Consider the following 22,439-nt stretch of genomic DNA (forward strand, 5'->3'; position numbering starts at 1 on the left):
GACATTTGTCTCCCTAAATTTGCCAATTTGTCACAGGAATTGTTTATTTCTAATTTTTAAAAAGGCTCAAGGTCTCAAAGCACTGGGGCAAACTCTGCAAATGGGAAGTGCGCTGGTCTTGGAGATGATAAATGCAGAACCCAGGCGAGTGTGATGAATTACGCTGGTGCTCGATCTCATGTTCCCCCCCCTCTCTGTAAACAAAATGAGCGCTCCATCATCTGAGTGAAGAATCGCAAATCTGCAACTGCTTATCTTTATTTACTTGACTGTAAGCCGCCTCTGCTGGGGGATTGTCCCGTCATCGTTACGATGTTAATTGGCGCTCATTAGACGAAGCACATTCGCTCCGGTGTCTACAGTGAGGTTAAATAACACGATGAGGGGAAAAGAGTTGGTTATTGGGGCTTTTGTGTGCCAGCTGGATCATTGAGGCCTGTGGAAGTGGGGCGTAAAACAAATGATTCTCCATCGCTGCCCCTAAGGTTTCAGTGCACCAAATAGATTCAACAAGAACAAAAGCCCATTGCCAAGTAATTCATCGAGGTCTTTCTGGTTCACTTCACCATTTGCTGACACAGGCTTGAATGTTAGTAGCATTTCATTACCTTTAATTGCCCAATAAGTATTAAAAAACTGTGCCTGAGCTGGGTGTACCAAATATTAATGTACACAGCAAAGTACTAGCAGCTGGTACCCAGTTTTCTAACGGCTTACACATTGTTTGACTTTGTGTTTTGTCCATTATGTTACCGCCCGTTGGCCTTGTGTGGAGCTATTAAACACATATTTGACTACTTTCGAATGACTTTATTTGGCTTTAACTAAGTTCCAGTTCATTGGAAGTGCAGTTTAGGGTAATTCTAAAGGACCTCTTGGTTCATCATCACTAGCCGTTAAACACACACACACACACACACACACATGCCCCATAGCTAGCTGGTTGATAACCAAACCAGTTTCATGCTGGCTCAAGGTCGTCCACCCATTTCACACAAGTTACAAATTAGCAGCAGTTTACCTCTGCAGGCTGCTTTGGCAGGGAAACGGTCATGAAGTCCTCCTAGAGTGCAGCACATTGATTCCCTCACTGTGACCGCAGACTGTGAAGCAAGATTACCTTTCAAATAATAGAGATGACCTCATTTCGGGAGACATGTCTGGGCATGTTTGACCTCACTGCCACAGGACAGTATCGACAGATATAATACACTGTCAAATCTTTGACGGGCTGAAGTTGTTGCTGTGGGGTTTTTCCAGTGTGAAGCTATTGGCACATCAGTTTGTCATCTTTGGACCTTTTTTTTTAACATCTGTATAGCGTTTAGTGTTGTTTTCGCACAGTACTGCATTACTTACACTCATGTAAACATGGTTAGTCCTGAAGCGATTAGGCACTCACTGTATTTGCAGAAATGTTACAGAAAATAAGTATAATCACTGATTAATTGTTTTAGCTGCAAAAACCCATGTCCCATGAGCCTCAGCTGTACTCTGTGTTTTATACTAATTAACAAATCTTGGTTAAAGCACCGTCTTAGTTTTCAAACAAAATAACCAACAAGCCCAAGACGCTTTGGAAACATTCATCCTTTTCTGACATTTTAAGGACTAAAACATTTATTCCAATCAACTAATCCAGTAAAATAGTTCACAGTTCTCTGCATATTTCTTTCAAATGTCATTCCCCATGAAGTCTTCTTGATCCGCAGCACACTTCAGCTAGATGTTTGTCTTTAAAATATCAGCTTTTGCAGTCATACCAGAACAGGATTATGACTGATTGTGAACGATATATGTCTGCGAGAGTATCCCCACCCTGACCTCCCTGTACAACCGTCGGTCATTAAGCTCATGATCTCGTTTTACGTTACTGACTCATCGGGGATGCAGAGCCCTGTAGCATGTGTCCGTCAGGAGGACACAGACACATATGCTGCATGAGGAGGAGAATGTGGCTCTCTGTTAAATGTGTCATGGCCAATCTCCAGACTCCAGTGCTAACTTTCTCCTGGGGGCCTCATTTGCACAAAACTCCGGTTTGTAACCAAATCCAGCAACGGTGTGATTTGTTTTTAAATGTGTCACTGACGGGATAAAAGACTTCCACTCACTCTGAAACGTTATATTTGTTAGAATGATTCTGAAATCAAATCTAAAATGAGGACAGACATTTTCTTGAAACGACGCCCTGTGAGATCTTTATACGCACACTGCTGCAGTGTGTCGCTGAGCCAACATTCATAAACGTTTTTTGCGGCATCTGTTTGGCTTCGGCTCCTCTCACACGGCATGCACACTGCTTCTCTTGTAGCGCACCTGCATTTAACCCACCCGAACAACTGCCAGCTGTGTGTTACCTTGAACTTTCATCGCCACACATTTGGCGCTTCCTGTTTGACAGGAAACGGCGGGTCAGCTGACCAGACAACGCCGCGCACCTGCAGCCCCGACTGCACCGTTATCTGTGGAAACACGCACGCTGTTTTGACAGCAGTCGCTTATTTGCCCCCCTCCCTTCTGTGTTGGGAGCACTTGGTCCATGAGGAGGCTTGTTTCTCTTACACGCCAAGCCACATGGTTTCCCCACATTTCATCACTTTGTGGGCTGCCGTGCCAACGGCACTCGGTGGCGTGGGAGGACTCTGAAACTTTTGGAGCAGGGGCCTGAATTTCCTCTCTCAGAGGGTTTACAGGCAATCTGAGAAGCGTCTCAGTTCATACACAAAGCAGTCTGTACTCCACAACACGGTCACAGCCGTCACAGGCCCCTCCAGGGACACGACCCCTGCTCAACAGCCCGCTAAAGCCTCAGAGGCCCGGGCTCTCCTGACACTAAGAATGACCCCGTGATGTCATACCCGAGCATGTGCGTCTGTATAATCCACGAGAAGGGGTGGTCCTATGTCACCAATGCAGCGTAAACTAACTGCCCTGGCCTAGAAAACGGTCTGAAGGCTTACGGCTGACCTCAAGTTGAAAGCTGTCCCGACTCTGCTGAGGCTCTCTCCTGTGAAGGTGTCCGGTTACCTTTTTGTAAAAGCCAAAGCTTTCAACGCTCAATTTAGATCCTACAATCCTCTTGCTGAAGGGACAGCGATTGGACTTGAGAAGGCTTGTATGGCCTTGATACATCTCTGCACACCCTCGCTGCGCAGACATAACACTGACTGACCTTTTTTAAAACAATGTTTTTGTATCTCAAACACAATTTGTGGTCTTGTGTGAAAGCGTGTGGGTGAGATTCAACGCGATAACTACCTCCACATACGAAAAGTGTATTGATTCAGTGCATACGGAGAGAAAGAAAAAAGTAGCTCTTTGTTCATTTAGAGCGTACGGTAAGGTTTGTGCTCCCAGTATTCAGCTCCATTTTTTTTTTTTTTTTGTATTAGAAAAGCTTCAGACAACACTTGCGCTGCAACTGGAAATGTTTTGTGGCCGGGTGCTGCAGCTTAATTGTTTTTCACCCCAACCACATTTGAGCTGCCAGGCAGGGGTAGGCACCAAACCTGGAAACTAGCACCAACATTCAGTTTCATGTCACATACGGTTTCATTTATCTGAAAAAGACTTGCTGTTTGCAGGAATTTCAAAATACAGGTAACTTTAGAATATTGAATATAGCTTTTTAATTGTTGACATGGAGCGTGTTCTGCACCTGTGATGTGGCTCGTCATTAGAGCAGATAGGATTTTGCATAACCTCCCAAGAATGACCACCCTGTTGTGTCAGTGCTGGTGGGGGTTGTGTGGACGAGTGTAGTGCAGAACATCGGCGTGACATGCCCCTCCTCTTGTACTCCTATCTTCTCTCGGAACACAGCCTCCTTTCATTGCTGTCAACACACTGATTAAAGGCCGGTGTCCCTCGGTGTGTCAGTCTGCCCCGCAGCACGTTTACAAGGGTTCTGTTTACCCATTTCTCCACTCGGTCCGCGAAAAAAGGGCTCAACCTGTGAAAAGCAGCAGCGGCTTGCTTGTCGCTCTGTGACAGTGTAAATATAACCTCACTATGCAAGCATACAGATTCTCAGGCAACAGTATAATAACCCAATCCATTACAAGACTATGCATTGGCCCTGTAGGCAAGTTTAATCCCACAGTTATGCTTTGTGTGGTATTTATGTCTGGAGTACAGCGTGTCGAGCAATCTTGAAATTGCTCAGCCGGTCTTTAATGAGGTGACTTTAGTCCCTCAGTTGCACCGTGCGCTCTCAAAGAATGACGAGTACGCAATCGTACTGGAGCAACGAATGACAAAAAGTTATAATTGTGGAGGGTTTGCGCAGGCAGTTGGGGAGGGGATGCAGACAAACGGAGCAGCAGCAGCAGCAGCAGCAGCAGCAGCCCTGACACATGGCCCACATTCACAGCCGCCTCCCACGTCACTATGCTCCTTAGAGAAAAAGCCTCTTTTGTTTCCCAGTGCAGGGAGGGGGAGGAGGGGGGGGGGGGGGGGGTCTCTGGGGTGAACCGCCGCTCAGCTCCACCACTCCACCCGCCATCAAAAAAAAAAGAAAAGAAACATGGACCGGACTTCCCACCCCTGCCTGGCGTCCTCCCGACTCACTCCCGCTCCAGCACACAAACACAGGCTCATCAGTAGTGCCACTACTACGACCGTGATTGTCTTTTCCCGCTACTTAATTGGGTCAGTCTGCATTGTTGCATTAAAGACGTCTCCCAACAATGACCTTGCTGTTAATGCATGTGCTCGGCTAAAAGCAGCAGTGGTATTCTCTTTCAGATTATTCTCTTAAAGTGAAGTCCCGCTTTAACAATGTGAAGTACGCAAGGTTCATCGGCATGTACTTGCATTTACTTTAAAATGAGAAGTTAGCATTGCCCCTGACAGTGTTATTAACACTGTCATTAACATGCATGCAGGTGTTTGATAGTTTAGTCTATTATAGTAAACAGAAATACCTCAAAGTCAATGTAATTATAGTACTTCTATATATTTTTGGTGCGTTGTCCTACAAAAGCCAGCAACACTTGTCAATTTCCGCTCGTTACATGCATACGGCCTTTTTAAAATAAACTTCCGTCTTCACGGGAAACTGTTGTTTAGGCAACAAAACTACTTTAGGTTCAGGAAAAGATCATTGTTTGGGTTAAAATAACTACGGAAGTGCCGTTACTGAAGTTACGCAAGTTTTGTGACTTGCGTTTTTCCTTTGACGTGTGCATTAACGCCACATCATCACAACATTTTCATCTAAACACACATTTTGAGGTTTTGTGAATAAAGACGCTGAAATAACGTGATTACAAATGACACATTTAAAACTGTGTTTTATTTGTATAGAAATATGCTCATGTTTTACATAACTTTGTAGTTACAAATCGTAGAAAGAATATTAACGCTATTAGAATCACAAAGGTTTTCTCACACAAAGGGGGAGATCTCAGAGAGAAGCCTGATGTTACTGTGTGAGATGTTAATATACTTTACAGGTGGTGTGTGTGTGGGTGCAGCTTGTTGCTCAGTTAAGAGTGAAAGGGGCTTTACTAACAGTAGCTCTCCAAGTCGTCTTCATTTCTGTCCATCGTGTACTCATGTACTATTGAAGAGGAACGGACTCTCTTTCTAGTGCAGAGAATTGATACAAACCTGCTGTGAATTCTCTCCAAACGCAGTACAATGAAGGTAATCAGGGTTACAGAGAAATGTGAAACCCCGGTCTCTGAGCCGACATTAATATATCACTTTATATTCATCAGTCCTCCCCGACTTCCTTGTTCTCCTGAGACACGGTTGAGATAACGCACAGTGTGGGAGTAGCTTCTGACTACGCAAAGCCTCCAAAAATGGCCCACAAAGCTCAATCTCTCCTTTAGGGAATTAAAAAAAAAAACCTAGTGCTGGAACGCTCACTGCATTAGCTTTCCACTTGCTTTGTCCTTAAGACTATCAGTACTGTTTACTGTACCACCTGGTGATAAACTTTCAGTCCCCCTAAATTGGCGTCCCCTGAGAGGGGAGACGGTCCAGCTCAGTTCCTCTCAATTTGCTCAATGTCGAGCTCGCCTCCAAGTTGATACACGTCCTTCCTCATGCTACACAGCCCCGCCCACAGAGGCTCGTTGTCCTTCCCGTTGGTCGTCCCCGGCATCCAGTCCGCCTCCTCGATGGCGGGGTCTGACGGTTCCTGGGGGATCTCGCCCTCTTTGGTCCAAGGCTGAACGTCCTCCGGGCCGCCGCGTTCGCTTGCTGACGAGTCGTCGGCGTAACACTGAGCGGTGCTCCTGAGAGTGGGGGGGGCCGGGCTTGACTCGCAGCCGTCTTCGCCTGTGATTCCAGGGCAGCTGAGGCTGTGGAAATTCCGAAGTTTCTGTGGAAGTACAGAAAGAAGCGTAGAATGAATGTCCTCAATGAAACGAGCACTAACTTAAACAAATATGTCAAATCCTGAGTAGAAGTCTATAGTTTCCATTGTGATCAATCAAAAACATTTCCATCGTGTTGGACTTTGGACCCATTAGTCAACTAGGGCACAAACAAAAACCATCCTACAGCCATCCTATGAAAACAATCCCTCTACTGTACTCACAGTATGTGGGTTAGTCAGTGAGGTCAGAGCTGGACACTGATCAACAACCACTGTAATAAAAAAGTAAAAAAGATTTGAAGGGTATAAATTTAGCCTGCATTACATACTGGAGCAACTGGTAGTTGACTGGTGGATGCGATCTGAGGTCCAGGCAGCAAGTGGCCAGATACCCAGAGGGCCTTTAGACTCTGTGTTCATTGTACAGAGCTAGTGAAAGGCCGGCATACATCTGGGAAACCCAGGAACCTCCTTTTAGGCAAATCCACATGTGCCAACTCCGCTGCAGGCGAGCGCCCCGGACAGCTGTGCGTGCTGGAGTGGAAGGCTTTGTGACAGAGGCTTATCCAGCTAATGTGGAGAGGGCAGGACAGCTGCCTCATGCCCGGCCACTACGGTGTCGGGACAGAAGGACACGGGAGAATAGGGCCTCTGTGAAACCTCCTGTCACTTGTGTGCTTACGTAACAAGCGCCGGATTGTCGGGGATGCAGGTCACAGCCAAGTGTAGGAACCACGGGAGCACAAAGTGTCGTCTTCTACCGTTCTGTCTAACAAATGGTTAAAAAGGCCCAACGGGATTCGGTTTATAGCGACATGAGAAAGGGAGAAATGTAAAAGAGAAATGAACCCTGTGTTCGCACATCAGATCAAACGCGGCCCTGCTGTTTTTCTCGTCTCCGTTCAAGCGGGTACATTTGTCAGCGCCGGGCCAGTGTCACATTGCTGCCTTCTGCGTTAGCACTTCTGTCTCCACCCTCAGATTTCCGGCCCAGGCCCGGCCATGGGGCCGCACTGATAAGGCTGTGAGCAAGTCTGGCCCGTAGCAAAACAACGCCGACGCGATGGACATCAAGTTCACCGAGTATCGCTGTAACTTGGGAGCAGAGGGGGAGTTCTGCAGAGGAAGAGCTTCGGGCAGAGAAAAGCGTCTTTCACAGAGTGTCCTTGCACAACTTATTGCACCGCATTACAATGCGGGTCATGAATAAGTGCTGCCAGTGTCCAGTTTGTCTGCTTCCCCCCCTCCCTCTCTCTCTCTGAATGAAATGGAGAAGACCTTACTGACCTTGACTCTCCCATCAATACAAGCTGATCAATAGCCCGTGAGGCCCGGTTGTGGCAGCGATCCACCCACTGAGCTGAATTTACAGAAATCAATATCTCTTTACCCAACACGCATCTCCCCTGTGCAGCGATCTGTAACCTCTGCCACAGCTGCTCTACTTCCTGACATTCATAGAGCCGCGCGGAGGGTAGCGGTTTCTCCCTGAGTAAACTACACCGTTGTGGCGCGGCGTGGATGTGAGGACACACTTTATAGACACACTCAGCACTGCGACCAACCTCTGAAGAGTAAAGGTGACTTTGAGTACCGGTACGGTGACGCGTGTGACGCCCCGTAAGAGTCCAGTGCCGAGCGAGTTTCGGCATCGCAAGCGGACATCTTTGCCATTTTCTGAGTCTTTGCAGCTACATACTTCGGACTTCTAAGTTTAAACAAGCTGTCTATTTTAATAATAATGTCTATAAAATGGCAGAAAATAATTAAAATTATCCCAGAGTGACAAGGTGACATCTTTGTCAGCAGCTTGTTTTGTCCTAAACAAAACATTTTTAATTTACAATCATAGAAAACGGCAAATCCTCACATTTGAGATGCTGGGGCTGGCAAAGGTGTGGCTCTATTGCTTGATAAAAGGACTCAAAACAATTAAGCGATTGTCAAAATTGTTGTCCGATCAATAGCACTACCTCTGGGTTTAGTTGCATAACTGGGCCGAAATATCCAAAAGGCCTTTTCTCCGAGGCTTGCCTCTAAACCAGAGTCACTTGAGAAGTTTAAAAAAGATGTCAAAACTGAAAATATATACGACGCAATGAACCGCATCAGTCCTCACATGGAGGAACAGAGCACGCAACGCACGAAACGGCAGGAAAGTTACAATGGCAACAATCTCAGCAGCACCCTGACGTTCCTCTGTGAAAATATTGTTAGTAGCCTCGCCCGAGGCTGTTTTCTCCACGCTGACCTCGTCCCTGTTTTGGAGCGTGCGTGGCGTCTGCTTGTCGTGTCACAGCGGCTGTTAAGACTGCTGAACTCTGGGTGACTTTCTCAGAGGGGCCAAGTCCAGCTCTGTGTTTATGATCCAGTCGGTGTACGTGTGAAACTCAACTACGTGTGCTTGTGGGGCAAAGAGACAAAAGGGATGTGCAGCTGTCTGTTTAAACACGGTTTGACTTCATGGTTTCGTAAGAACGAAAACAAACTCATCTGATCATCTGACTGGCATCTTAACTCCTGCTTTGATCAAATCATCTCCATCCAGTACTATAAAAAAAGGGAATTATAAGCGCTGTGCGCTCTATTTCTGCAAATGCACAACCACATTATGGAATGTGACCCAGAACAGGCCTGCGTGACTCCTCCTGCAATGATCGCCTTCGTTTAGTGCCGATGCCTGCAGAAACACTTTGAGGTGTGCTGATGGAGAACAGACACAGTGGTGTGACCTTAGTTGGAAGTGTTTGTTTATCCAACATGAGCAGGAGCAAGTTGCCACAACAGCGTAGTATAACTAGCTAATGTTAGCGAGACTGATGGACCGAGCAGAGCGTCCAGCTGGCGTGACTGTTTCCTGAGGGTCTTGTCTCATATGCTCTGGACTCTTTTGGAGCACATAAGAAGAAGGCTGTGGCAAGTTCAACCAGTAAATAAATGGCACATAAAATGCTCCTGGAAAATTGCCTCTGATAAATTATAGGATTTGCTCAGGTGCAACTGTTTAACAGTTTATATGACTGGCTATAACTGGCAGAGATTGCAGTATCTAATCAAGTGTCTATTGTTCTGATTAAACATGATATAAACACTTTAAAAAAACCAACCTGTGTCATCTTGGCCAGGTCCAAAGACGGCCTCTGCTTCTGTGCGTCAGCTGGTCTTCTGCGCTTCACGCCGATCTTCTTGTCGTTGAGGACGCACGGCTGCGAGCGACTGCGGGCGAGACCTCCCTGTCCGCCGCGGCGCTCCAGCTCGGGCGTGGAGTCGGGGGAGCTGGCCGGCGAGGGTCCGCGAGGCTCGGGGAGGCAGATCTGTTCGTGAGAGAGGTAGAGGGGCTGCGCTGAGGGCTCGGAGGACAGGGTCATGGAGGAGGCTGGCGTCAGACCGGTGAAGGCGGAGGGGCAGGGGAGACGCCGGGCGAAGCAGGGCAGCTCCAGGGTGTTGCAGCGGGCGGGCAGGCTGAAGCTGGAGCTGCGCTGCATGGCCGGGAAGCCGAGCTGCGCGTTTACCGCGCCGCCGCCGCGGTGGTAGACGCTGCCGCCGCTGTGGCACCGCCGCTTCTCCACCGTCGTCCACACGCGAGAGCCCTGAGGGCGCCAGGTGGAGCGGCAGCCGCCGAGCTCATCTGAGCAAGACAGGGACCGGCACTGGCGCTTGCTGGGGGGTGCAGTGGAGTGCGAGGACGCGGCCTCAGTCAGGCTGAGGTCGTGCAACAAGCTGGTGATTGTGGTCGAAGTGGGGCCAACGTCCCAATCCCAGTGGGCAGAACTCTTGTGCACCTCAGGCAGGACGTCCCACAGGTTCTCCAGGCTGGTCCCAACCGGCCTCTGCTGTATAGCACAGCTGTGGCCCAACTGACGCCACCGGCTTGTCTCTGCAGCAAAAGACCAGATTCATTTTGAATTAAATAACTTGAAAATCAGATCACAGACAAGACATAGGAAATGATTTATGGGCTTATTTGCACACCAAGACACTGAATTTTGTCTTAAAAAGTTAAAAACTAAATACAACATTTCGTCTATTTTGTTTTTTTTGCATAGAACAGGTCGAAAGAAAATGGGATGTCTATGTATAAATGAACTTTAACTATATGGGATAAGATGTTTCCCTGAGGCGTCGTCTGTTGTCATATGACTGCCAGCTTCTGTAATTATTCTGGGTATTTATTGATTTTATATATCACTTTGGACCACATTGGCTGCCAAAGTAGTAAATGTAAGCGTATCAAACTGGGATCAAGACCTTGAAGTAACTCTGCAGCTCTGATATTGGCTTGTAAAATCTCCCTGCTGTTGACACTTTTAATTTTATTGGTGTGGAACCTCCATTAGAAAAACACAATATGAGAATCACTTCAGACATTAAAAAAACATCTTTTCGTGCCACGGTTCTACAATCATTGGAGCTTATGTTTGGCAACCTCATCCATGACACCGCTCCAGTCTGGGTCAGCGCGTTGGTCCCAGCATGTGTACTTTGTAATGACACTACTCACTGCTTTGTGAAATTAGGCCCCTAAAAATAACTTGTGTCCTCCAGGCACTGCTTTAGTGTCACAGAGTTTAATCACAGCTAATTGGGAAGGGGAGCGAGCTCAATGTCTAACGGACTTAATATCAAACCTCGTCTCTGCTGATAAAGTGTCAATAACCCATCGTAAACATTTGGACTAAAGCTTATCGTCTTTTTTATTTTATTTTTTTGGAGATCTGTATCAAACCAGCTCCCTATCTGCCATCACTTCTGCACTAGTACTGTAGCTGCCATGCCTGGAAAGCACCTGTTATTCCCACAACAGAGACTTTCTTAATCGCTGAATGGGTCAGTCAACAAAACTGGTCAGTCAACTCTGAGTCAGATACTAAACGTCGAGGCCACTGCCCACTCCTGGTATGCGAAAGGTCTATTCTCCACCGGAGATAAAAATCCAAAATACCATCTGCAGTACACGGGCAGGACGGAGAACAAAGGCCAGTGTTAACAACACCTACTGGTGCTGCTGTGTACTCTGCCAGTATTACACACTCGATGCCAACATACTGCAAGGACAGAATGCCATCTAATCTTACAAAACAAAGACTGTAAAAGCTGTTACTCAGTCATAACCAAAATGTTCAACTTGGGGACAACATGTCCACAGCTTTAAAGCATGCAGGCGTGTCAATAAGGTGCCAGCTAATGATAAGCCGTTAACACGTAGTCGTTAATGTCTTGGCTGAAACACCTGTCAGACATGTTTCATATTATGCCGTTTCACCGTAGATGCAATATAGACTGGCTCACTATACACTTATTCTGAGCTCTACAAGCTGCTGAGAACCATTGGAATTACATATTTACTTATCAGGTACAGTTTGTGATGGCAGGTATGACGATAATACATTTGCATCAATGTAATGAAGTACCTTGTTTTGTTTGACATCTAAAACAGACACTTATTTACATGTTTTATTACTAAATTACTCCTTTGGTTATTTACTACTGAAATGATGCACATCACATGACACACTTACAGGTGTGAATGTGTATATTGATGAGAAAGACTGCAGACTCTTACCCATGAGTCCACAAGAGAAAAGTGCAGTCCCCTGGGTCATGGTCTGTGCCTGGAACTGCAGAAAATGCAAGAGAAATTCACTGTCAGCTCTGCAGAAAGTCACATGAACAGGTTTGCATTAAACGTACAGGAGGTTCTAGCATTAGCACGTCAATAAATCAACAAATGCAGCACATTTTTTTTGCTGCTGAGAGATGAAGACCTAAGTGCAGCCCATCAACGGAGAGCGTTCCACCATGAATGCCTCCGATTGATACATGAACACCTCGGCGCATGATGACTTCATTTCACGTGGCTGAGAGGGCAAACAGTCCACATTAGTGAGGGGATTTTCTCACTCTGCATGGATGCTGATTACAAAATGAGTCAGAGTTAGTCAGCCCAGTGGAACTAAAATACTCCATTGTCATTTTGAGTAAAGTAAACGGAGCACAGGGGGTGTGTGGGGGGAGGGGGGATTCAAAACCAGATGACAAACGGCCTGGCAGCTAGTGTGATACAATTATCAGAAATTGTAACAAAAACATTCCTTATGCCCAATGTTCAACATCACTTCCTGACATTTAGTAAGGAAACACCTATTCATTCTTGACTCATGGGAAGCTAAAAGTCAAATTTAGGCTCTAATTAAAGTTGACAAAATAGGAAAACATAACGTAGCGCCATTAAACTGATCTGGAGGGATGAGTGGCTGGCAACAAATTTGTTGATTTAGGCCCAATTCCAAACCACCGTCTACACCACCTTCTCCCTTACGCACTTCCACTCCGCGTTTGCATTCCGTGTCCACCATATTCAGGGCAATCAACACAACCAATTAGCAGGGAGTGGGTTATACAATCCTCCAACAGTGAGTATACATCTTGCCGGAGAGAGGGAATTTTGTCCCGAAGCTTGCCATTGTATTTATACCCTACGGCGAGGGTGCAGGGGTCGGATTGGAATTGGCTTAGGTGCAGCACCTTGTCCTCTTCCCCTTTGACAAGTGCAGTTGAGGCATGTTGACAATGCTACATACAAAACATACAATTACACGTCACACGGAAAAAAGTAGAAAATAACCTCTTACCGGGCCCAAATCTGTACTTTTGGATGTTACATCATCGGCGCCCTTTTTTTCCAGTGTTTTCTTGAAAATGATCACCATGGCAATACACATTTTTGTCCCAAGTTGTTCCAGTGGGGGCAAGAAAAGTTGGCGTCCATCTTGACCGGCATGGTGTCAGCAGTGCTGGTTTCTCATAAACTTAAAAAGACGGCAGCCGTCAACTCCTTCAGGAATGTGCTTCGCTCCTCGGCTCAATCCTGAGCAGACACACAAAGAAGAGCGCAGGGTTAGAATTCAGCACATTTCTGACATTCTGACGGCCATATAAGCGGAGAACAATCCAGCTGGATTGGGGAGAACACATCCCCCTGAGTAGAGGCTCTGAAACACACATCTGAATGGAGGGCAAACCCAATGCTCTCTTACGGCCTTTCAGTAGCAAACATGACTTCAGAGCTTGTTCTGTTGAGTGAGTAGCTTCATTCATCGAAGAGGATGTCGGCTGCTTTCTCTGCACTTACTATGGATTCCAATTGTGACACAAAGTCACTGCAAAAAAAAAAAAAGTATCATCAAGTCTTGAATCGTCCAAATGACTTGCAGCATAATCTATCTCTCTTCCTGATTGGTCTGTATGCTTAGTACGAAATCAAACAATTGTTGCTTTAGCAGTTCACTTGCTAAAGGTGCTAATTCTGACAAGACTTTCGACCGTTGACGCTGTGGAGAAGTGGCTTATGCTGCAGGAATGGTTGGAGAACTTTCTGTACCATTTGAACTACTGTGAATCCAAGCTGTCTACAGCTGTCTTCCATTAGACAGTTAAAAACTTTTCAAAGCCACTTTTGAATCCTCAAACTCATCTCACACATTAAAAGCATAGAGCCCTGAATTGTTTGCAATCTGAAGTTACTGTAATCCTAAACACCGGCAGTCTTATAGTCAACTTATCCAAAAGGGAAATTTGCAGAGTGGAAATTCAAGAAAGGTTTGTGGTTTGACGAGCTCCTTTAATTCTCAAGTGAGCGAGCAAACATTACCAGCAAACTCTCGCTTTGATTCGCAAAGGGCGTTGCCTATGTCGCCATATGTGGTAGCCTGTAAATTGAAATTACACTGCATTTTCACTTCCGCATGGTCTCTCTAGAGTACCACCAAAACTAGAATTTTATACCTTGTTTAGTTCCTGCCCGTCGATGTGGGGATTATCAGTCATCTGAGAGAGAGCAAGTTTCCTCAAAGTGTTCCACACTGGAGCACACAAAGAGGAATAGAGCAAAGTCAAAGTTGTGTAATTGAATCCTCAGGGGCTGGCTGGGAATAGCTGACCTTGCGGTTATCAAAACAACCCTTTTCGCATTAGTGCTGCTCCACGGTTACAGTACGCAGCTGATTAGCATTGGACATAAATCTATACAGCCATCACGGAGGATTTTTTTCGCAACCGCAAGATCAGTTCCACTCGAGGTGACGTCAGTAAGGGGATTGAACCAAAGTGCGGCGGGCACAAGATGGTCGTAGGTCGGAGGAAGTTTTAATGGCGGGCAGAAAGAAGGGAGGAAGAGACGGCGTACGTGAAACAAACGAGCACTCTGTGCAGAAGATGAGACACCGTGGGAAACAAAAGAGGCGACATCAGAGTTTGCGGGTGGAGTGTGTGTGTGCGGGGGGGGGGGGGGGGGGGGGGGGTGCAGAATCACAAGACCTTGAGGGAGCTGACATACTGGAGGTGGTGTTTGCATTCAGCATATGATTTCCATTACTAACACTCGTCACGTCAGGGAAACAACTTGAACGCAAAGATGTGTTTGGCAGAGTTCTACAAGGAGATCAACGCGGTTCAAGGCTTTAAGTTGTGGCCTTGTGTGAACAGAAAAGACCAGATCAAAGCTGGGATCTGGAGTAGGTCAGGCCAGCTTATACTGTGCGTGACCATTAACCACGCAGATCTGTGTTTCACAGCAGAGATAACTAGGGACCTGCTGCGGTAGAGGAAACCATTGTTTACATATTACCACTAATGGCTCGGGTGAAGGATGCAGATGGCAATGACACAGAAAGAAAGAACCTCGCCCAAAAATAAATGAAATTGGCAGAAACTAGAAGCCTCTTTGACATGATGTTTACCCAAACAAAAAGGTCACGAAATTATGTTTTCCTTCCCCAGAAAAATGGAAAAAGTCTGAGTGCAGCCTGACACTCTGGACTCTGAACTGTAAACATCATCACTTCTAGTTACAGAGAATCACAACAATTTATCATCTTTCTCATGCTCAGGCATTACGTTTTTATCCCAGAAATCTGAGCCGAGTGCTTTAAATGGGCGAGGTTTATAACATAATTATAAACATTCCTCGGCTCCATGACATAAGCTGAGCACACAGTTATAAAAGCCTAACCTCACAGCCTTTGAAAAACATTCAAACTTGTGACAAGTTGTGAATAGAATATATTTTGAGAAGCGCTGGCAAAGGGCTTTTTTTTCTTCTTCTTGTATGGACAAAGCTCACAAAAGGCATGGTCTCCAATGCTTAATGGATGAACCCAATGCACCCACCTCATAGGGAGTGCACTTCTGTCTTCTGTTAGATGAGATCTCTAGAATTTCTCCCCGAGGGGTGCTGCTGCCCAATAACGACGCCGACCATTATCTGGAATCGGTTGGCGTCTCTGCGCTTCTGCAGGCCGATAGCTCTTTATCTGGGCTGGGGCAGCAACAGCCATGACAGCTGAGAAGTCTAATCTCTGAGAAGGGGAAGAACGTTGCAGGACGTTCGCCTCAGACGGGGCTTTCCGTCGCACGCAAACAGGTCTGCAGTGACAGCGGCCTTCCTAAAAGACAACAATACTGCTGCCTCGGACGAGCTGATGGGACGCCACACTTCCTTTTGTGGTCACCGCGAGCCTTTCAACCATCGCTGCTTTGGCGTGTCAGAAATAGGAAGCTATCGCGCGGCCTCAACGAGCGACAGATAGGAGAGGAAACCACAGAGCCCATTGGGTTGAGTAACGAACTATCAGGCTCAACTATCAGAAGCCTGAAGAGACCATGCTCTGTTTTCTATAGAAGATAGCACACAAGACTACTATATTGCAGATGCCACTGTCCTAAGACTCACAAATCGTGGTCAAGTCCAGAAAGAGACTACAGACTGTCAAGCTTAGCCATTATAACAGCCATCTAAACTGTAGCCACCCATGAAAGCTCTGTTTGCCCAATTAGAGCAGCTTTTCCATACATTACTCAGACTGTAATCCCACAGGTTAGGCCTACATTACATAAGGATTTGGCAGCTTTGCGTCTGACTGACAATTGGAGCTAATACTAATCCATTTTATAGCACTTGGGCAGCTGGTGGAGAACAACACCGTTTTAATTCATTGTTGCACCTTTTATTGGCTACTGATCAATGCCTGTGTAAACCACTTATGGACCTATATTCAGGATTATTACACATGCTTTGATTTTTTTATTAAAGCTCTCATCCGTGTTAAGTTGATACAAAACTTTAAAACGTAAAAGCACAGATGTTACGTTCAATTTTCCGACATCCTCCTTTGACATTCCTGCATGCGGGGCAGTCGGATCCGTGTCCTGCTCCCAACAAACCCCAGGATTGTGGCCGTCTCAGTAATCCGAGGCATCTGCTGAGCACCTGAGACGTCCCACGACTTGAAACCTAACTTTGAGGGATTTGTGCTGCTCTTCATCACCGTGCCACTTGTGAGAGGAATGCTGGGTAATAGAGCGGCTGTCCCCCTTTCCACTGGGAGATGTTTCTCAAAAAGGATTTGCAACCATGAGCTACTGGCTCTGGTGGCCTACTTCTTTTGAGTTACACGACTTGCACGGGATCCATATTTGGACTCCCATTTCAGCAGTTCCTCATGTCATAACGGTGTGTTTGCAGATCATGCAATAAAAAAGGCGAGACAGACGTGCAGGGCTCATGAAGACCGAATAATTGAATGACAAATTGGCAAACGAGTTCTGCTTTTTTTTTTTTTTCTGCAGCACCGTGCATCGTGTGCGCTGTGAAAACCCGAGGCTTTTGAAACCCGAAACTTTCTTTGTTGGTGTTTTCATTAATTAGGTGCCACAAAGGGCAGGTGCCACCAAGTTTTGCCACGGCCGACTGACTGAAAAGAAGTTTATGAAACTCATTGTGAGGTGGAGGCAAGCCCACAGCTGTCCGCATGTTCACAGACATTAGGCTATGTCAAACAGGAGGCACGCTCTACATTTAAAGCAGCGAGCTTCAATGGTAGTTATCGGGCTCAGTCGAGGGCCTGGGGTACAGCCAAGGTCTCACAAGCATGCAGCTGCCCACTTACCATAAACACAAAAGCTCAGCATGGCTATGCATGGCAGCCAAGGAGGCCTACGTTTTAAAGCGAGCCTGCTGTTTAATCATCTCATACATAATCACTCGCACTGTATACATTTGTCCGGAACAAGAGCTTTGTTGAGCTCTGTAATCGAGGCTTTCAGCAAACCTGTCCGAGTTGGGAGAGAAATGTTGTCCACTTGAATGCTAAATCTAACAAAGTCTCTTAATTACAAAAGGTTGGAGACACAACACTCTCTCACTCCCACAGCAGAATAAAATTGCATGTTAATAGACCCGACATAAGAGTAAGTCCCATCCCAGTGGACGCAGCCCTAATAACTTTCAATCAAAATTAAGAGTGGAGGGGGAAAGAGCACTCCTGAGTTTTACATGCAGGAATGCATCCATCCCCCACACTGCATTTCCACTGAAACAACACGAGAAAGCCAGGGAAATAACTTTTTTCCAGATGAGTGTTTGAACCGTGGCATAACAGTGGCAATACAATTTACAGGACCCTGGAGGGCCTTCATTTCAAAGCTCTCTTTGTCTAAATGTCTTAATATTCTAAGTGATATGAACATGGAAAGCGGTGTCATCCACAAGCTCTGATAGGCAGCCTCTTTCATACTTGAGATAAAACTGTTTTGCCAGCCCTCCAGGTGGATGCCTCTCTGTTTCAGGAGAAAAGGCCCTGAAAACTGAGCTTGTCCAAGTAACCAGCACAAACAGTCCTTTAAACCCCTTTCCCAAAATCCCTCATGAAAGGGAAATGAGTTTGGCAGAGGAATTGGTGTGACGGGAGCTCACAGAATGTTACATGCCGGCTACAGAGCAAACAGGGTTTTGAACTCGACAGAAGGGCCACAAGCAGCCGATGATAAAATATGAAATGTACGTGCGTCAAAAAGTAAAGTGACACATATGCATTCTACCAGTAAGTCTCCTATTTGATATTTGAACTGTTTTAATAGTATGCATGCAGCTCAGCAGATATAATCATGGCCGTGGGACACTGAGAAAATTCAGGTTTAACAAGCTCTAGTTTTTATGATCCCGCTGAGCACCAACATTGCAGAATCTGTTGTATTGTATGTCAGCTCTGTCTTCATACCTGAGGGGAGGGTTGGCTGGATAACGAAAAGACAACAACATTCCACTTGCTACGGCACAAACTGCAACACACAGGAAAGGGAACTAAATGACATGGGTACCAAATGATGTGGCATCAGGTATAAAAGGCTTATAAACAAGTATTTAACAAAAGGGCTTATACATATGCAACCATACACCGGTGACCTATCGTGCCATTGGTGCCGTGTATGAGTGGAAACCCAGTTTCAGATCAGAATGTATGCGCTTCAAAAAGCCAATTCACAAAATAAAATGCTTTTGATCCAATAAATGCATCTCTTTGCAAACTTTGTCAACGAATCTGTTCGAGTTTACACCTATTCAAGAAGATGAGTGGATGACACTGGCATAAAAACTGATATGTTTACAGGTATAATTGTTAAGATGTATATGTAAGAGCATGCCTGAGCTTCACATAAACTTATTGCCACTTGTTTTATTAATCTCCACTGTAACATTGCATCACATTCTGCCTGTAACAATCTATTAAGAGGCAATAAGGGCATGACAAACAGAAGAAGGAACCGAGAGAAATCAGTTCAAGCTGAGTGAGAGACTTATGTCAGTAATACCCCAGACTGGACAAAAGAGACACAGCCCAGGGTAATGCATGAGGAGAAGTTGCTAAGCTAACTATTCAGAGCTGTGTAAAGTTCCCACAGAGAAGACTTACTTTGTTACTAATCCCTTCTGATTAAATGTGTCATCATACAAAAAAAAAATCACGCTTCCTCACACACTTCCAAAGCACAAGGGAGCATCACACTTGTATGAACTAGCTACAGAGCCTTAGTTAGCTATAGCACAGAAACTTTTATTATTTCACCAAAAAAAGTACCACTCACAAGCATCACGGAGAGCGCCTCGTATCTCCAACAAACACCGGGCAGCTGCTTAGTTTCGCGGGGCCATGTTGAGTTCTTTTTTTTTATGTTTTCACATAAAACCAGAACAAGGCTTCAAGGCAGGAAGCAAGGCGAGCAGCTCACTTCACGTCCTGCTCCAGGCGGCTCCTGCAAACTACAACATTGCCCCAGTGCACTACTGTCCAAGACTGCACGCTAATGAGCCCGTGACAACATACGCGGGCAATACTACTTTTGACAGGGGAGAGGGGTGTCTGAAAAGTTAATCATGCCACTAAATCTATCAGTTTGACGTTAATTATTTGCGTTGTCTGGCTTTGTTTCGGTTTCATATCCACTTCGACTGAAGCTTATCGTGGTAGAAAATAAAACATTAATATATGTAAGACTTTTCTGTAACACTGCCACCCCCCCCCCCCCGGTGCTGTAACTAGTGGTTTGATCCACCCTGCAGCAATGAAAAGTAATCACAGTTTTGAGCTGTGCATATAGACAAGGCACTTTCACAATATACAGTGGTGTAACATGATAACCTGCCGACTTGCGTGTGATTTAAAGAGCCAGATGGAGGGAGAAAGCGGAAGATGTGCGAAATATATACATTTCTAGTTCCCCCTCACAAAATGACTTCCAGTGTAATAAAACTTAAGGTCAGTCCTAAATAAATGCATTTATTACAAGCAGAGGATCTCCACTGGCTCTGTCATGCAATATGCTATTTAAACTATCCGGGTTTCTTTTATACTTTTATAGCAATAAACTCAAGGTGTCCAACCTGTTATTACTAACATTTGTGTATGTTATACACCAAGTGATACAAACAGAAAAAGAGAACAAGAATTATTTTTCTCTCTCTCTAAACTCTTGGTTTAGTTTACATATCAACACATGTTGTGCAACAAGTGTATATGTGGTAACCTGCACATAATATTGATATCACTTAGGCCACTGGTTCTATCCACCAAACTCCTTGTAATCTTTCTTCTTTTATTTGAATACATGTAGTAAGCCTGAAAAGGTAAACCCAGTATTTCACTTTACTATCCTGTTAGTAATCGTCTTGCAACCCCATCCACTTCCAATACAATGTGGGTGGCAGTAGCTCAGGATTTGGCTCGTCGCCACACTCATCAAGTACGGAGTGTGGAACGATAGCTGGAGAGGTGCCAGAGGTTTGCCTCCTGGGCACTGCTGAGATGCCCCTTGAGCAAGGCACCGGACCTCCAAATCTGCACCCCTGCTATACTAGCTCGTATGCTTGGATGGATTAAATGGAGAGGTTAAAATGCACTGTCTGTGCATGACATGTGTGACAATAAGAGTTGATTTACATTTGTTTTTACAGCTTCTTCATATATAATAGCTGTGCATCTTATTACATGTTCAACACTGTGTACATTGTAATCAACTGACAGCAGTAGGCAAAGATGCGTTTACTTAATGAACCTCGACATAAGTCAACAGTACTCATGACACGTACTGCACAAAAGTAAGGCAACTGGATATTATAGCAACAATCACATCACATGCTGTATGTTAATGTATTTTTGTGGGAGCTGAAGATAACACGCTGGGGCCTCAGAAGGGTGGGGAGCTGAAGCTCACCCCTGGCACACACTATTGTTAATCAAGGAGTAACATCTGTTGTGTGCCACTAATCTCCCCCAGACTGTCAGACTGTCCTCCTCGGTTTTAGACTGTCTGCCTTTTGTGTTAAAGGGCACAGAGGATTTGTCGCCTCCATTATGTAAGCTACAGTGTGGGGGTGACAATAATTTTTCTCTTTTTTTACCAAAACCCCTTCAGCAGTCTAGAAAGCGACCCATGTAGCAAACAAATGCGGACGTTGCATGTTGTGTTTTGTCGTCATAAAAGGCACAGATGACTCCGTCTCGCAGCTCATCATGTTTGGCCGTGTGTGTTGTGACAGTCAAAACCATAGGGGGCAGTATCCACCAATCATAGTGCAACAAGACTGACCCAAAGTGTAATAGCCTCTATGTTTGAGAAACAACAAACCATGAAGTAGGTGCTTTCAGTCATTTCTCTTTTGACTGTGTTAATGTAACTGCAGCTAGCATATGGTTGACAGTAAATAGGAAGTGAGCGTCCAACTCCCAGTACTGAGACCCCATGCAGAATGCTGTATGCCATCTGTGGTTCACACTGGCCTCAGACAGATGGCTGAAGGACTCCTGTTACAGGAGCCATCCCTTCTCAACTTTAATGAACAGTTAATCCTCTTCTTCCCCGACAAAACATGTTATGGTTTAAGTTTTCATTCAAATTTTTTAAACAAATACAGTAAAAACATTAATTAAACTCGTTCAGTTCACACTGTAGTTGTGAAGCTGAAGGAGTACACCTGTTCTATATGCGGTATTTTAATTAGGTTTTCATAGAGTCCATAAGCTTTCTGTCAGTGAGACCAAATCTTAAAAAAGTCAACTCTTAAAAAGTTTAGTTTGGCCAAGAGGGTGACACTTGAGTAAAAGAAAAACACTGACACCATTTGTCAAAATGTGGAAGTACATGCAGTTACAAGTTCACTTTTTGCAGCTTGTTGTTGATAATGTTCTCTGGTGTTACTCGGTGGGAGGATACTGTAACTTCACAAAGAGAGCATACGGCTTTCATGGAACTCCATCTAAATTTCACTGCTTCTCATCCGTCCCGCTAATCCTCGCCTGTAATGTTTGTAGCCAAGTTAATTGAACTGGCATCTCTGAGGGTTTCGGGAGATCCCTTTCTAAGAGGCTCCAAAGCGGCGTTTGAGCCAAAAGTATGCACATTGCTCAAATCTCCACAGCATCTGAAAAAGATGCAGCTGCTCTTCCAGGAACGGTTCACGAGTGACTGTGTGAGTGAGGTATTCAGAAACGAGGGCAGTGGAGCTCAGAACAGCTTTATTTTTGGTGATTTTGATGTTTATATGATCAAATAAAGTTACTTATAATCCCATCAGCCTACCTTTTACAAATGAAATACTATAGAAGGAAAACTCTAGGTATTATTCAGTAGAATGCACCTAAAGCAAAGGTACTAAATAAATAAAATTGCCCCATTCGGGATATTATATTATTCTTATATTATGGAAGTATTACCATCGTGGCATTGGCATACAGTATAAGCAGCCATGTAGCAGGTCAAGATGGAGCCAACT

General features: G+C 45.3%; 1 protein-coding gene across 1 annotated transcript; it reads right to left on the reverse strand.

The window, feature by feature from the left end:
* Nucleotides 1-5,280: 5,280 nt before the first annotated feature.
* On the reverse strand, nucleotides 5,281-19,433 carry fam53b (family with sequence similarity 53 member B). Its single transcript, XM_079183060.1, has 5 exons — nucleotides 19,256-19,433; nucleotides 12,967-13,202; nucleotides 11,898-11,952; nucleotides 9,442-10,211; nucleotides 5,281-6,337 (listed from the first exon to the last, which is right to left on the reverse strand). Exons 2-5 carry the CDS (start codon nucleotides 13,054-13,056, stop codon nucleotides 5,999-6,001), a joined length of 1,254 nt encoding a protein of 417 aa, XP_079039186.1. The 5' UTR covers nucleotides 13,057-13,202; nucleotides 19,256-19,433; the 3' UTR covers nucleotides 5,281-5,998.
* Nucleotides 19,434-22,439: the final 3,006 nt, after the last annotated feature.

The sequence above is a fragment of the Pholis gunnellus genome (genome assembly GCF_910591455.1).
Source record: "Pholis gunnellus genome assembly, chromosome: 21".
Taxonomy (NCBI): Eukaryota; Metazoa; Chordata; class Actinopteri; order Perciformes; family Pholidae; genus Pholis; species Pholis gunnellus.